The sequence below is a fragment of the Elephas maximus genome, chromosome 21, assembly GCF_024166365.1.
Source record: "Elephas maximus indicus isolate mEleMax1 chromosome 21, mEleMax1 primary haplotype, whole genome shotgun sequence".
Taxonomy (NCBI): domain Eukaryota; kingdom Metazoa; phylum Chordata; class Mammalia; order Proboscidea; family Elephantidae; genus Elephas; species Elephas maximus.
Window position 1 is genome coordinate 25,064,261 of NC_064839.1, and position 16,433 is coordinate 25,080,693.

At 44.0% G+C, this 16,433-nt stretch overlaps 1 protein-coding gene across 3 annotated transcripts; it reads left to right on the forward strand.

The window, feature by feature from the left end:
* Positions 1–290: 290 nt before the first annotated feature.
* CCDC113 (coiled-coil domain containing 113) lies at positions 291–16,314 on the forward strand. 3 transcript variants are annotated; one of them, XM_049864165.1, is made up of 9 exons: positions 291–453; positions 3,268–3,394; positions 4,462–4,617; positions 6,168–6,323; positions 7,406–7,486; positions 10,247–10,402; positions 10,869–10,976; positions 15,075–15,230; positions 16,228–16,314. In XM_049864165.1, exons 1-9 carry the CDS (start codon positions 353–355, stop codon positions 16,312–16,314), a joined length of 1,128 nt encoding a protein of 375 aa, XP_049720122.1. In that variant the 5' UTR covers positions 291–352. The 3 variants fall into 3 exon arrangements, with proteins under 3 accessions (XP_049720122.1, XP_049720123.1, XP_049720124.1); XM_049864166.1 differs by having other exon boundaries at positions 361–749; XM_049864167.1 differs by lacking the exon at positions 3,268–3,394 and having other exon boundaries at positions 361–749.
* Positions 16,315–16,433: the final 119 nt, after the last annotated feature.

Here is a 16,433-nt window from a genome sequence, read left to right on the forward strand (position 1 = left end):
AAGAGAATCGTATTTATTAGAAGGTTGTTGCAAGGATTTTCAAGAGCTGTGCTTAACACGGCCCCAAGGACATAGTGCTTGGTAAACCGTGGCTGCTATTATTATTATCAATTTAAACTGTATTGTTGAAGACGTGAAAGTGTAAGAGTCTAGTCACCGCGAGCTCTGGTTAGCACGCAGTTTGGCAGAGCGTGAGCCGGGCGGGGCCCCCAAAAGCCCCGCCCGTCACTCCCGAAAGCGTCCCGTCGCCCCGGCAACGCGCCACCTGGTCGCAGCCTGGGTGACGCGCCGCCCCTAGCAGTAGGAGCTCCAGGGCGCACTCGGCACAAGCAAGGACCGCTTTGGCAGCGTGATGACCGATGAAGACTCCGAGAGCAACCTCACCGACTCCCAGACCGGGGACGAGAACGAGTTGCCGGTTATCCAGCTGTGCGGGCTGGTGGAGCAGCTCAGGTACCCGCCGGCCAGTCTCAGCCGGCGCCCTCTCCTCCCGGTGGGCCCTGCACCCTAAGTGGGCTTGGATCTATGGTCCAACATGGTGACGATCCAAGTCCGCGTTGACGTTGGGGAAACTGAGACCTCCAGAGTGGGACAGGAATTTCTCTTTGCCTCTTTACCCCTGTGTCTGCACCGCCACTGAGCTAACAAGCCGGAGATGGAGCCACATCAGGGAGGTGACAGGGGCTGAGGCCTGTGGTGGGAAACACCGAGAATAATTGATGAAGCCAAAGTTGCTAGCCTCAGCCCAGGTGGGTCTGTCTAGTGCTAGGCTGTGTGCTTAACCGACCTCCTAATCCATCTGAGGAGCCGGGTGGGACCAAGTGATCTCTGAGGCCCTTTCCAATGCTAAGATTCTATGATAAAATTAATGTGGCAGCAAGATAGAAAGGAGGCTATTGAGATGAACTTACTGTGAGGCCACTGTGTGCCTGAACCATTGGTGCAAGCATGGGACAGACCAATACCCTATATTTTTAGCAGCCTGTGTTATAGCTGCCCAAGCAAGTAAAACAAACCAAAAAAAAAACCCCAAACCTGTTGCTGTCCAGTGGATTCCGACTCATAGCAACTCTATAGGACAGGGTAGAACTGCCCCACAGGGTTTCCAAGGAGGGGCTGGTGCATGCAAACTGCTGACCTTTTGGTTAGCAGCTAAGTTCTTAACCAATGTGCCACCAGGGCTCCAAAGCAAGTAAAGGGGATATCAAAATTCCACCATGTAGTTGAGGTAAATTGTACAATTTATTGGTCTCACTTAGAATATCCTGGGTCTGGAAGCTGAACTGATGTTACTTCTACAATCTGGAAATAGTTTAGATCAGCACTGAGGTATTATCACGATTTGTGGTTATTATTGTTATGTGCTGCCAAGTTGGTTCCATCTCATAGCGACCATATGTACAACAGAACGCAACACTGCCCGGTCCTGGGCCATCCTCACAACCATTGGTGTTTGAGCCCGTTGTTGCAGCCACTGTGTCAATCCATCTCATAGAGGGTCTTCCTCTTTTTCGGTGACCCTCCACTTTACCAAGCATGGTGTCCTTCTCCAGGGACTGGTCCCTCCTGACAATGTGTCTCAAGTACGTGAGATGAAGTCTTGCTCCTCGTTTCTAAGGAGCATTGTGGCTGTACTTCTTCCAAGACAGTTTTATTATGAATAGCTACAATTACGTGCCAAGTGTTTTGTGTCTATGAACTTGTTTAATGACACAGTAACCCTAGGAGGTAGGTATGGAAAGGAAGAGACACAGAGGTTAAGTCACTTCCCTAAGGTCACACAGCTAGTCAGTGGTAGTGTTGAGATTCAAACTCAGGCATGACCTCACAGCCCACACTGGGAACATGATATATACTGAAGAAGAAAGGTGCTTTGATTTATCGGGCTTTCCAGTCAGCCTTTTCACAATCTTAAAATTCAGCCAAATAGGAATCAGCTCAATAGTATATGAAAACATCAATGCTACTCTCTTCTTCCTCTCTTTCTTTTATATATGCTGCTGCTGTTGTTGTTGTTAGTGCCATCAAGCTGATTCCAACTCATGGTGACCCCATATGTGCCAGATAGAAATGTGATCCATAAGGTTTTCAAGGCTGTGACCTTTTGGAAGCTGATCGCCAGGCCTGTCTTCTAAGATGTCTCTGGGTGGGCTCAAACCACCAACCTTTCAACTAGTAGCTGAATGCAACCGTTTGTGCCACCCAAGGACTCCTTCTGTATGTGTGTATTATACGTATATATATGTACACACACATACATAACATACATGCTATATATAAGAAGTTTAAATGGTCATAATCTTGGCATAAACAGGATGAACTAGGTTTGTCATCTCTAGTTGTTTAAAAACCATCTGTTCAAATCTTTCCCACCATTTATAATAAACTTCCTGTGGATTATGCATCTGTTGGGTACTGAAAATAAAAGAGCTGAGAAACAAACCAAGGGAAACATCTGAAGGCTGTGGGTGTGTATAACTTCGAGAATATAGTAATTCGGGAGGAATTTCACACATGAAGATGAAACAATAGCTCCGTTTCAGCGACAGTTGTCCATATAATCCCAGTATTCTGAATTTTGTGGCTCATTAAACACTGCAGGGTCCCTGGGTGGCGCAAATGGTTTGTACTCAACCACTAACCTAAAGGCTGGTTGTTCGAACCCACCCAGCAGTACCATGGAAGAAAGGCATGGTGATCTGCTCCTGTAACAATCACAGCCAAGAAGACCCTATGGAGCAGTTTTACTCTGTAACACATGGGGTTGTCAGGGGTTGGAATCGGCTTGATGGCAACGGGTTTTGTTTTTTATTAAACATATTAATAAACACATCACATAATTTAAATAGCACTTACTATGTGCCAGTCAGAGTCCTAAAGACCTTACATTCCTTATTGCAACCCTAAAAAGTGGGTGTTGTTATTATTGCCATTTTACAGATGAGAAAACTGAGGCACAAAGAGATTAAGTGTCTTGCTAAATTGATGGTTACACATGTCTAGTAGGTGCTGTTGTTGTGTGTCACTGAGTTGATTCCAATTCATAGCAACTCTGTGGAACAGAGTAGAACTGCCCCCGTAGGGTTTCCTAGGCTGGAATCTTTATGGGTGCAATCTCCAGATCTTTTCTCCCATGGGGCAGCGGATGGATTCAAACTGCTGACCAGTCGAGTGCTTAACCATTGCACCACTAGAGCTAGATACTAGTTATTTGGGGTTTAAACTCTTGTATCAGAAGAACTTACTTGGGTACCCCCTGTCTTGCAGCTATGGAAACTCCGTTCTCAGAATTGAGACAGAGATGTTTGAGAAATATTACTATAAACTGGAGCCTGGGGCTCATCGACATCCACGATTATCCGATATTAAAGTATCATCCTCTGAATTTTCACAGGTACCCAACGGAGGCCTAAGGATTCCTTTATTCCACTCTACTCTGTAGTTGTGAGTTGTGAGTGTCTGACCTTCTTAGTGTGCCTCTTTGGCCAATGGACAATATGACTCTCTCCCTGTTCTACTCCTTTTTGTCTCTCTGAAAATTGCTTGATGTTTTTTCTCTCGCTCTGTTTATTATCCTTGTTAAAACTTATGTAACACAACAGTTCAATGTTTTCATGTGTACAATTTAGTGACACCTATTCCCTGTTCTTCTTTGGATTCTTCCTTGCCCTCCAAAGTTTCTCTTTCAAGTGAATGTGAAGGGAATTGGGTTCAATCAGTGGACTGACTCTCCCAGAATACCTTAGTCTGTTAAAAGAATTCCCTGAAATTGGGGGACTCAAATGTTCTCAAGGGCCAGCCAGCCACATGAAGGAGCGAAGTAGGCCTAGCGCGACTGCTGAAAACACTTCCCTTGTCAAAAAGGCTCAGCCAGGCGACCTAGTGTTGTCAGAGGAACAGATCTTTCAAAAGAAGCTGGAAATCTGGATTTTTGGGGGGGGGGGTAGAATTTCCTGATTTTAAAAATGTGGGCACTTAAAAAAAAATCAAAACTGTGTAGGTCTATCATTTAAGGGTCAAACAAACCTATCTTCAGGCCACGTATTCCCTGGGCCACTGCTTTAAATGTACAGAAAACCCAAGATTTGTATCTATTCACTTGTTTTTTCTGGACTCCATGCCCTGAGATGCAACTTTTCTTCTGTGTTCAGTGTAGGAATCAAATGCTGGTCTGCATCAGGTCACATCCTGCCCACCCCGGAGACATTCTTCCCTCATTTATTTTCAGTTCATTGTCAAACATAGGCCTTTGAAGCATTTGGAGCAGGGCTTTAGGGTGGTTTGTGAAATAGTTGCCACCTCAGGCCTAATACCCAGAATCCTTTTATCATGAGTTCCTTCTCCGTGGCTGCCGTTCAGGGTAATTTCTAGTAGGTCTGGGTGATCATTTTTGATGTCCATCTTGGGATGCTTTATGACTGATTCCTACTCGAAGATGGCTTTATTTTTCTTGGGTTGCAGTTACGAGGCAAGCGGAAACCCAAAACCCGGTCGGATCGTGTAATAACCCTCACCGTTGACCAAAAATGCGAACTTGTACAAAAGGAGCTGGAAGACACAAAGGAAGAATTAAGGCACCTGAGGGCAAATGCTGAACGGGACCTGCAGGATCAAGAGGTATACCAGTCTCTCAGTGTGGGCCATCCCTCCAACCTTGGCTCCCTACTTCTGCCTCTTCGAGAAGTACCTGGAATATGTTCATGTAATTGTTGGTGTTTTGGAGGAAACAAGACAAATTGAGGGCCTATCTTTAAGAAACTTGCTACCTGCTTGACTTTTTAAAAAATAATTTGTTTTATTTTCTTGTTGTTGAGAATGTACACAGCAGAACATACACCAATTCAACGATTTCTACGTATACAATTCGGTTTTGCAACCCTCCTTTTCTGAATTGTTCCTCCAGCATTAACATAAACTCACTGCCCCCTAAGCTTCCTTTCTAACCTTTTGAGTTGCTGTTGTCAGTTCGATCCCATATAGATAGTTCTTTAAAGGAGTACAATGCTCAAGGGAAACATTCTTTAGCAATTAAGCTAAACTGTTTGGTCTAAAGAAGACTTCGGGGATATTTTTTGTTTAAGGTTTAAAGATTATCTCAGGGTAGTAGTTTTGGGGGTTCATCCAGCCTCCATGGTTCCATAAAGTCTGGATTCCATGAGAATTTTAAATGGAAAATCTTAAAAATACACAAAAGGAGAGAGGCTAGCACAATGAACCCTTCCCTGTGTTCCCATCACCTAGATACAACAATCATCAATGTATGTCCACTTCTGTGTGTGTATGTATGGGAAGCATTTGCCATTTCAACATTCTTCAATTCAATGACATTAGTTATGTTCATCATGTTGTTCAACCATCACCATTATTCGTTTCCAAGTTTTTCAGTAACCCTTAACTGAAGCTTAGTGTTCCCTAAGCATTAAGTTCTCTTCCCCTTTCCCTCCTGCCTTCCCCTGGGAACTGCAAATAAACTTGGTCTCTATACACTTGCCTAGTCTAGGTATTTCATGTAAGTGGGATCATATAATATTTGCCCTTGTCATGGATTGAATTGCATCCCCCAAAAATATGTACATCAATTTGGCTAGGCCGTGATTCCCAGTATTCTGTGATTTGCCACCATTTTGTCATCTAATGTGATTTTCCTATGTGTTGTAAATCCTACCTCTATGATGTTAACGAGGGGAGGTAGGGGGCAGTTATGTTAATGAGGCAGGACTCAATCTACAAAATTGGGTTGTGTCTTGAGCCAATCTCTCTTGAGATATAAGAGAGAAGCAAGCAGAGAGAGAGGGCGACCTGATACTACTAAGAAAGCAGAGCCGGGACCAGAGCGCATCCTTTGGACCCAGGGTTCTTGTGTGGAAAAGCTCCTAGTCCAGGGGAAGATTGATGAGAAGGACCTTCCTCCAGAGCAGACAGAGAAAGCCTTCTCCTGGAGCTGATGCCCTGAATTGGGACTTGTAGCCTACTAGACTGTAAGAGAATAAACTTGTTTGTTGAAGCCATCCACTATGGTATTTCTGTCACAGCAGCACTGGATAATTAAGACAGTCCTTTTGTGACTGGCTTATTTCACCAAGGGGCCTGGGAACTTTGGTGTCCTTAGGGGATATATCCTTTAGATTTTTGGAAACTGTATTTTTTCTTTGTGCTGACTCCCCTAGGCTATTATTGAGGAAGCTGAAATCCGAGGGGCTGAAGTTCAGAAAGCAGTGTACGATTTTGAAAAAGATATTCTGGAAACCATATCCAAGAAGAAAGGGAGTATTTTGGCCACTCAGAAAGTGATGAAATATATTGAGGACATGAACCGCCGGAGGGTGAGTTGGTAGGTGGTTAGAGATTAGAAGGGAAGAATAAATTCATAGAATGATGACACAGAAATTACCCATATTAGACAGCCCAACTCCATTGGGTCCACCACAAATCTGTCATATATGTACATTTTTTATATCCCCAAAAGTGTGTGTGTGTAGTGTGTGTTTAAAATGCAAGTTTATCAAGGCTAGAATCAAACAGGCAAGATGAATATTAACAGTATATGTGTCGACTTCTTTTTTGTTGTTTCAAGATCTGATGTATATTCATGAGAAAGTTGTGAGGCTGGGCTGGGTCAGCCTGTCTAGTCAGATGACTGCACAGAGTGGGACAGGTACATCTTATGCTCTTTGGATTCCCTTATTATGAGGACATCGACTGTACCCTAGCATGGGAAATGAAGGAGAATGTTGGGGGTTCTCCCCATGTCCAAAGGTGCCTGGCAGTGCAGTGGTTAAAGCACTCGGCTGTTAACCAAAAGGTCAGCAGTTTAAACCCAACAGCTGCTCCGTGGGAGACAGATGTGGCAGTCTGCTCCTATAAAGATTACAGCCTAGGAAATCCTATGTGGCCATTCTACTCCATCCTATAGGGTCACTATGAGTCAGAATCGACTCGACAGCAATGAGGTTTTTGTTTTTCCTCATTTCCAGAGGCTGTATAGCATGTCAAGCTTTGACCCTGGAGACGGTTTAGAAGGATTACTAATCCTTAATTGTTGTAAGTAGTAAAAATTGTATAAGCTACCAAGAGAAAAAAAGACCCAAGAATTATAAGATTGTTTCGTGAAGAAAGGCCTCAAGATACCATCTGATCTTGCTTCTACCCTCAAAGTAGCAGTACACCCAAGAAATCATGAATTTAAGAGCAATATAGCATTTGCACGTGGCAGACAAGCTTCCTCTGCTTCTTGGTCAGGAGGGAAATGCCACAGCAACACCAGCATGGGCAGAAATAAAAGGACCTGAAAATAAGGGATTGAATATTAGGTCTTAAGGTTGGTCTGCAGCCCCAAACCTACCAACTTTTCAAACCAACAGGGAAGAAGAAGAGAAGTTGCTTAAAATGTGCTTTTGTTTTTTAGGATAATATGAGAGATAAATTATGTTTGAAAAATGTTTCTCTCAAAGTCCAGAGGAAAAAAATGCTTTCGCAACTGAGGCAGGTATGTGGATTTTCTCTCTTTCTTTCTTTCGAGATTACTGTGGTAGGTAGAATAATGTCCCCCATCCTCCAGCTTCCAAAGATGTCCACATTCTAATCCCTGGAACCTGTGAATATGTTACTTTACAAGGCAAAAGGGCTTTGGAGATGTGACCAAATGAAGGATCTTGAGATGGGGAGATTATCCTGGATTATCCAGATGGGTCCAATGTAATCATAAGGGTCCTTATGAGAGAGAGGCAGGAGGGTCAGAATCAGAGGAGGAGATGTGAGGATGGAAGCAGAGGAAGGAGCTATGAGCCAAGGAATGCAGGCAGCCTCTAGAAACCAATTCTCCCCTAGAGCCCCCAGAAAGAATGCAGCCCTGCCAGATACCATGATTTTAGCCCAAAGACCCATTTTGGACTTCGACCTCCAGAACTGTAAAATAATAAATTTGTGTTGTTTTAAGCCACCAAGTTGGTGGTACTTTGTTACAGCAGCAACAGGAAACTCATACAGTTACTGTGCTGGTAAATCAGGGGTTTTCTGTAGACAGAGTTGGCTTGACTTGAAAAGGCCCTTCATATTTATTGGTTACTAGGGGAATGTAGTCTGGGAGGTACAATTACACCATTGAACAGCTTGAACCTAAAGACTCCTGGAAAGGTAGGCATGGAGCAGGGCCTCTAGAATGTGATATGTGGCTCTGTCCTTTCCTAGCTCAATATTTTTATTATTAACTCGAATATGAGCACTGCTAGCATGCCCATCAGACGTGACCACTGACAAATGACGCAAAGCTGGGCTGGGCCATTAACATGTTCAAGGACTACTACTTGATTGACTTGGAACCCAGAAAGACCTCAAAAGGTTGAGACAGCATTAACAACATGAAATGCCCAAGGACAAATGTAAGTCCTTCACTTCTGTCCCCAAAAGTATCTGCATAGGTACAGATGGCTTAGTCATGTTATTGTGGTTAGGTGCCGTCAAATTGGTTCCAACTCACAGCCACCCTACGTACTACAGAACGAAACACTGCCCAGTCCTGTGGCATCCTCACAATCGTTGTTATGCTTGAGCCTATTGCTGCAGCCACTGTGTCAGTCCATCTCGTTGAGAATCCTTCTCTTTTTCGTTGACCCTGTACTTTACCAAGCATGATGTCCTTCTCCAACAACTGGTCCCTCCTTATAACATGTCCAAAGTATATGAGACAAAGTCTCGCCATTCTTGCTTCTAAGGAGCATTCTGGCTTAGTCCTAGGTGCATGATAAAGTCAGCTCACCTGAAGGTGATAAGGTAGAACAAGAAAGGGGTGATCTTGCTCTACTCTTCTCTGAGTAGTCCCGATCTGGAGTCTTGTGTCCCAGTGTGAGCTCCATATTTGAAGAAAGAACTGAGAAATTAGAGTTCATGTAGAAGGGTGAACTGAAGGGCAAGGGGAGTAGAAGCCATGTTTGAGGAGGAGTGGTTGGAGGACCCAAGACTGATGATCCCATAGAGAAAGGGCCTGGGAGGGCCACGACTGCTGTCTGAAAGTGCTGAGGGCTGCCGGGAGGACAGACAGACTGACTGGGAGGGTCCAGAGGGTAAAACGAGGGGTGGGGATGTCAGAAGGAGGTTTGAGTTCAGAGTAAGAAAAAAGTTTGCCCCAGTGGAGCCACCCAGAGATGGAGGGGAGCTGCCCCCAGTGGGAGTGAGTGCCTGGTACCCTGTGGTTCATGCGAGGTCAGGCATATTGGAGAGGGAGGTTAAACTTGAGATGGAAGTAGATGGATGACCCTTAACCCTAAAAAGCCTTTAATACCCAGAGATGACACTGTTGTGAGTCCTGCTCTTGTAAGCTTACAGAGGAGTGGGGAGTGGTGATGGTGAGAAAAAGTCAACGTATACAGAGGCACCAGTAACATGGACCACAGGCCAAAGCCTTTCAGAAGCTCGGTGGAGAGTGGGCTTACCCTTCAGTGTTCAGGAGCTCGGGGTAGAGAGAGATTACCCTTGGGTGTGGAAAACAGGTTGAGAGCGTTTGAGCTGGAGGATGGGTCATATTTGAGTTTAAGGAATCGTGTTGTTTTGGGGAAGCGGAAGAAGATATATCCCAGGAGGTAGATACCACATGAGTAGAGCATTGGGGTGGGCAACAGCAGCATGCACTGAGTTCGGCTGTTGCATACCATGAATATAAGATGGCAATGACCTGGCGGGGAAGGTAAAGTGGGACCAGGTCAGGGGGGGACCTGGAGGGGAACCCAATACATCTGCAGTGCAGAAATGTCAGATGATCAAAGATGACGGTTTATGGGCTAGTTTTCCTGGGGTTTCCAGGTTAAAAATAACTCTTTCTTAAATAGCCCAGCAGACCAGCTTTCTCTGTTCCTTCAAAGCCCTGTTTGGTCACCGCCCCCACGCTCTGTGAGAAGCCTTCCCTGACCCAGTCTTCCATTCTTCCCCGGTCTGTGTGAGAGGCCTCTCTCTGTGTGTCCTCAGCCCCTGCCCACCTCACTGTGTCATACTTTTCGTAAATACCTGCCCACCTGTCTGTGAACCCAGGTGAGGTATGCATTCCTCGAGGCTGGGGGGCATCTTATTTACTCCAATCTCTATCCCCAGTGCCTAGCACCATGTCTAGCAACAAGCAGATGCTCAGTACATGTTTGTTGAATGACTGCATGATGACTGACTTCCAGAGACTCACCAAGAGTTGCAAGGTGTGAGCCATACATTCGGAAGTCACAACTGAGCAGGCCATGATTTCTTTCTTCTTTCTGAGCTGTAGAAGGAAGAGGTGGGCGAGGCCCTCCACGATGTGGATTTTCAGCAGCTGAAGATTGAGAATGCTCAGTTTTTAGAGACGATCGAAGCAAGGAATCAAGAACTGATCCAGTTAAAGCTAGCATCTGGAAACACTCTGCAGATCCTCAACACATACAAAGTAAGGCTTGCCCCGATGCCCAGGCCCTGAGGCTTCATGCGCCATCTCCCAGGTCACCCACGGTTCCCACACACCACTGCAGGCTCCCACAGGAGCTGAGATGTCCTCCACTGACTTAATGTCACCTAGCAACAACAACACAACCCTACAAAGTGACAAAACCAAATTTAGAGAAAATCTGGGACTTGCCAAAGTTTCTGTTAGTAAGTGGTGAGGCCAGAAGTTGGGTCCCAGTGTGTCTTACCACTCTGCCTCTACAGTGAGGATAAGACCCCTGAGGCCCTCCTAACCCCACTTGGTCCCTATCACCAGTTCCCAAGACACCAGGATTCTGTACCTGTTGGAAAGGCAGACCCAAGTTCCTAGGCAATCCTGCTTTGCTCCTGCTTAATGAAGAGCTGTCTACCCATCCCATAGTTCTGAGAGATTGTCTTTGCTCAAGTCTTGCTGTATTATTATATTTCAGAGCAGGCTTCACCGGGGATTGGAAATGTCCATCAGTCTGGACAAGGAGATGGTGCTGAGAAATGAGTTACTTGAAAAAGTTGAAAGAGAAACTGTACAAGCAGAGGAGGTAGGAGAGGGTAAAACATGCCATTTCTGATGTTTGTCTCTACCTACTCCTTCCGACTCAAGGACTTGAGTCAATGTCTACTAAGATCCAAACCATCTTGATTTATTGTCCAGAAAAGACTAGACCATAAAAATCAAAATAGCTCTGGGTTGTTGTCTTAGTCATCTAGTCCTGCTATAATGGAAATACCACAAATGGACGGCTTTAACAAAGAGAAATTTATTCTCTCATAGTCCAGTAGGCTACAAGCCCAAACTCAGGGGAGGGCTTTCTCTCTCTGTCGGCTCTGAAGGAAGGTCCTTGTCATCAATCTTCCCTTGGTCTGGGAGCATCTCAGAGCAGGAACCTCAGGTCCAAAGGACATGCTCTGCTCCCGGCCCTGCTTTCTTGGTGGTTTGAGGACCCCAGGTCTCTCTGCTCGCTTCTCTTTCACATCTCAAAAGAGATTGGCTTAAGGCACTATCTAATCTTGTCAATCTCATCAATATAACTTCTGCTAATCCATCTGATTACATCATAGTGATAGAATTTACAACACACAGGGAAATAACATCAGATGATAAAATGGTAGACAATCTTACAGTTCTGGGAATCATGACCTAGTCAAGTTGACAGATATTTTTGTGGGATGCAGTTCAATCCATGACAGTCATCAAAAAGAAAGTGGTACATGGAAACTTATAGCGCAGTAGCGTTGCATTTTACTGTATGGGTAGGTTCTTGAGTCAGTTCATAAGATGAAAATCGTGTAGAGTCCATATAACCCTCAAGAATTCCTTAACTGACCCATAAAGTTTGGTGTTCAAAGTGGCATATACAACCCAGTAATAAACGTATTATGCATTAAAAAAAAAAAGCCACAAACCCATTGCTGTTGAGTGGATTCCAACTCATAGCGACCCTGTAGGACAGAGTAGAACTGCCCCATAGAGTTTTCAAGGAGCGCCTGGTGGATTCGAACTGCCAGCCTTTTGGTTAGCAGTCATAGCTCTTAACCACTATGCCACCAGGGTTTCATATAGTGATATAATTTCTACGAGAAAAAGTATGCATGTCAAAATGTTTTATGTAATGGAGAGAGAGAGAGAGCTCTTTAAACACATAGCTCTCACTCAAACAGTGGATGCTCACAGTGAGAGAAGCCTCTAGGCAGAGACCAACTGAAAGATGGCAGAGCTGGGCTCTGTCCTGAGCTTACTCTAGGGTCTGTGGTCAATGGTGAAATGGTGGGTGGGATCATCGGAGCTCCTACATCTACGCTGTTATTCAGCTCTTTAATTCACTGTGCACATATAGTTGAATTTCTATAATGTGCCTATAATGTGATGCAAAGGGGACTTTTTCATGAAGGAGAAAGAGCGTTGGATTCAGATTCAGAAGGCCCGGCATCAAGTTTGCTGCTGCCAGTTTCCAGCCTTGAACAAGCGTTTTAATTAGACAAGGCTCAGGTTCCACATGTGTGAAATAGAGGTTACAACTCTTGTTATGGTGGCCAGATGCAACCACATATAATGGTGCTTTGTCAAACTGTAGAATATTATTGTCTTGAATGGGTGCAGAGTGTCTCCATCACTTCGTATGGCCCCAAGCCTACCTAACGGCCAAAAAGGCACAGGATTGCTACCTCTAACTCAGTTTTGTCAGGATATCCACTCATATCCTTGATGGAGAACCCACACCCTCTGCAAAAAAGCCAGTCTCAGTGCAGAGTGGCAGGAAGCAAAGTGAAAGCAAAACCCTGTGAGCGTGCTCCATGTAGAATTTCTCTTAGCCCTTCTTTATTTTTCCTTTGGGTTGATATTCATTAGGTTACAAGTAAGACCTGAAATCAGTTTTTAAAAGCCTAGCATTCACTATTTTGTATATTTGGGTTTTCAACAGCTTTATTGAGCTATAACTCACATACCATATAGTTTGACAGTTTAAAGTTTATGATTCAGTGGTTTTTAGTATATTCACGGAATCATGTATATATCACCACAATTATTTTAGAACATTTTTGTCACCCAAGGAGAAACGCTGGAACCATTAGACTCTCTCCTCATTTCCCTTCTCCATCATCTCCAGCCCTAGGCAACCACTCACCTACTTTATCTATGGATTTGCCTGCTCTGTTGTTGTTCGGTGCTGTCCAGTTGGTTGCAACTCATAGCCACCTTAGGTACAACAGAAGGAAACACTGCCCAGTCCTGCACCATTCTCACAACCATTGCTATGTTTGAGCCCATTGTTGCAGCCACTGTGTCACTTCATCTCATTGAAGGTCTTCCTCTCTTCCACTGACCCTTTACTTTACCAAGCATGATGTCCTTCTCCAGAGACTGGTCCCTCCTGATAACGTGTCCAAAATACATGAGATGAAGTCTCGCTATCCTTGTTTCTAAGGAGCATTCTGGCTGTACTTCTTCCAAAACAGATTTGTTTGTTCTTCTGGCAGTCTATGGTGTATATTCAGTATTCTTCACCAACACCATAATTCAAAGGCATCTATTCTTCCATCTTTCTTATTCATAGTCCAGCTTTCACATTCATATGAGGCAATTGAAAATACTATGGCTTGGGTAAGGCGCACCTTAGTCCTCAAAGAGACATGAAGACTTCAGAGAGGTCTTTTGCACCAGATTTGCCCAATGCAATACATCATTTGATTTCTTGACTGCTGCTTCCATGGGCATTGATTGTGGAGCCAAGTAAAATGAAATTCTTGACAACTTCCTTCTTTTCCCTGTTTATCATGATATTGACTATTGGTCCAGTTGGCTGTTCTAGACATTTTATAAAAATGAAACCATACAATAGGTGGTCTTTTGTGACAGGCTTCTTTCACTTAGCATACTGTTTTCAGGGTTTATCCGTGTTGTAGCATATAGCAGTATTTAATGTCTTTTTATGGCTGAATAATATTCTGTTGTATGGATATACCACATTTTATTTGTCCATTCATCAGTTGATGGACATTTGGGTTTCCACTCTTTCGCTACTATGAATAGTGCCGTTTTGAATATTCCTAGACAAGTTTTTGTGTGAATGTATGTTTTCTTTCCTCTTGGATTTATATCTAAAAGTGGAATTGCTGGGTTATGTATCTTAAGTTTATGTTTAACATTTTGAGAAACAGTTGAACAGTTTTGCAAAGTGGCTGCATCATTTTATATTCCTATCAACAATGAGAGTTCTGATTTCTCCACATCCTCGCCAACACTTGTATTTTAGTCATCCTTGTGGTTAAGTGGTTAAGACCGTGGCTGCTAATCAAAAGGTCAGCAGTTCAAATCCACCAGCTGCTCCTTGGCAACCCTTTGGGGCAGTTCTACTCTGTGCTATAGGGTTGCTATGAGTCAAAATTGACTGGATGGTGATAGGTTTTTTGGGTTAGTAGGTGTGAGGCGGCATCTCATTTTGATTTGTATTTTTGATTTGTATTTCCCTAAAGACTAATGATATTGAGCACATTTTCATATGTTTATTGGCTTATATAAGGTTATGTATCTTATTTTCTCTACTTTGGAAATATATCTGTTTGGATCCTTGGCTTATTTGTTAATTGGGTTGCTTCTCTTTTTACCATTGAGTTGTAAGAATTTCTTACATATTCTGGATTCAAATCTCTTATCAGATATGTGATCTGCAAATATTCACTCCCCTTGTAAGGGTTTTCTTTTTTTCTTGATTGTATTGTTTGTAGCATTAAAATGTTTAATTTTGATGAAGTCCAATTTATCCATTTTTTTTCTTTTGTTACTTGGGCTCTTGTGTCATACCTAAAAAACTCTTACCTATTCCAAGACTGTAAAGATTTACACCTATGTTTCTGTCTAAGAGTTTTAGAGTTTTAACCCTTATATTATATTTAGGTCGACCCATTTTGAGTTCATTTTTATGTACGGTGCAAGACAGGGGCCCAAATCCTTTTTTTTTTTTTTTTTGCATGTGATCATCTAGTTGTATAAGTCTCTTCTCCCTGGGCCAGAAAGAACAGACTTTTCTTTCGTTGAAATGACTATTCTTTCTCCCCACCCCCATTGGACACCCTTGTTGAAAATCCTCTGAGCAGGAGCTGTCAGGGTTTCCTGGGTTGAATTGTCTTTCCCCACCCAGGACCGGGCCAAAGCTGAGTTTTTGAACAAGAAGTTACGGAAGCAGCTGGCCGAGTTCCGAGCACCACCGGTGATGGCATATGTCCGGGAGAAGATCATAAATACAGAGCTGGAGAAGAGCATCAAGACGTGGGAAAGGAAAGTTGAGATCGCAGAGGTACATCACGGGAGAATCCCGAGTTGAGCAGTCTTTTTCGCCCTGAACATTTTTGCTCAGGACTTTCTTTTTGGGGGTAAGGACATAGGAGTTTGCAACATTTGTGAGAAATCTTAGCCGTTGCTTTATTATACCAAAATGAAGGGTGGTTTTTGGCTTTCAAGTTCCTTTCTCATTGTTCAGGGTGGGGTCTTTTCAGGGACCAGGGAGAGACTCTGTAGTAATGGATGTTGTTAACTTCTTGTTTTCTTAATGAACTCTGGAAACTTACGAATTCCCCCTGCCATTGGTAATTTAGTGATTACTATTTTATACATAGATAAGCCATTTCTTAAAAAATGAGATAAGAATGGATTTTTAATATCACCCAGCACCCAATTCCATGCATGTACATAGTGTGGGTCTGTTTTTAACTAATCCCACAGCCCAATAAGATACAGTCTGCACAGTAGCACCCTGGCTCCTTGTGAGTCTTGGAGGAGAAGCAGGCAATGTGGAAATGATCTGCTGACAGCAGAAAGAAGAAAAGGAAAGCACCGAGATTGCCACAGGCTTGGCTGCACGCTGAGGTCACTTCAGATATCATTTGAGTACCTTAAAATCACCATTGGGTTACTCGGGAAATGAGTGGGAGCTTGGCACATACAGGCCTTGGCCCAGGTCCCAGGGTACTTTCTCCTGCCTTTCCCCTGACCACATGGTGACAGGGAGTGAACTGGGATCCAAACTTGGGCCACATTCGGAGCTGAAAAGCAGCAAGGAATCGTAGCAGGCACCTGCAACTTCTCACTTTATTAAACGGAAGCATGCTTCTTGGAAGAATCTCCAGGATGGGTGCTACTCATGGGTGGCCCTGCCCAGCTGCCTGCACAGCAGGACACTGCCCATGCAGGGTCACACGCACAGTCAGCAGGGCTGGATGAGAGCTGCATCCTGAGTGGTTACAATCAGTGGCAAAATGACCTCCTTCCCCCCACCCCTTTTTCCTCTTTTGCAGATGTCCTTGAAAGGCTACCGAAAGGCTTGGAATAGAATGAAAACCTCTTGTGAGCAGTTGCAGGCAACCGGCCCCCCTGGGAAATAACCAGAGGAAGATCTGGGCTCGACCACAGCTGCAACCCAAGAAGTGATCCATTAAAGTAATCAGTTCTTTTCTAGTCAGGGTTCCTGTCACTGTTCCCTGTGCTGTCTGCTGTCCCCAAC

What these genes read in the sequence shown, in the direction of transcription:
- CCDC113 (XM_049864165.1), top strand. Translation starts at nt 353, where the DNA reads ATGACCGATGAAGACTCCGAGAGCAACCTCACCGACTCCCAGACCGGG. An exon ending in AGGACATGAACCGCCGGAGG is followed by an intron (nt 6,324 to 7,405) that starts GTGAGTTGGTAG and finishes TTTGTTTTTTAG; the next exon opens with GATAATATGAGAGATAAATT. An exon ending in TGCTTTCGCAACTGAGGCAG is followed by an intron (nt 7,487 to 10,246) that starts GTATGTGGATTT and finishes TCTGAGCTGTAG; the next exon opens with AAGGAAGAGGTGGGCGAGGC.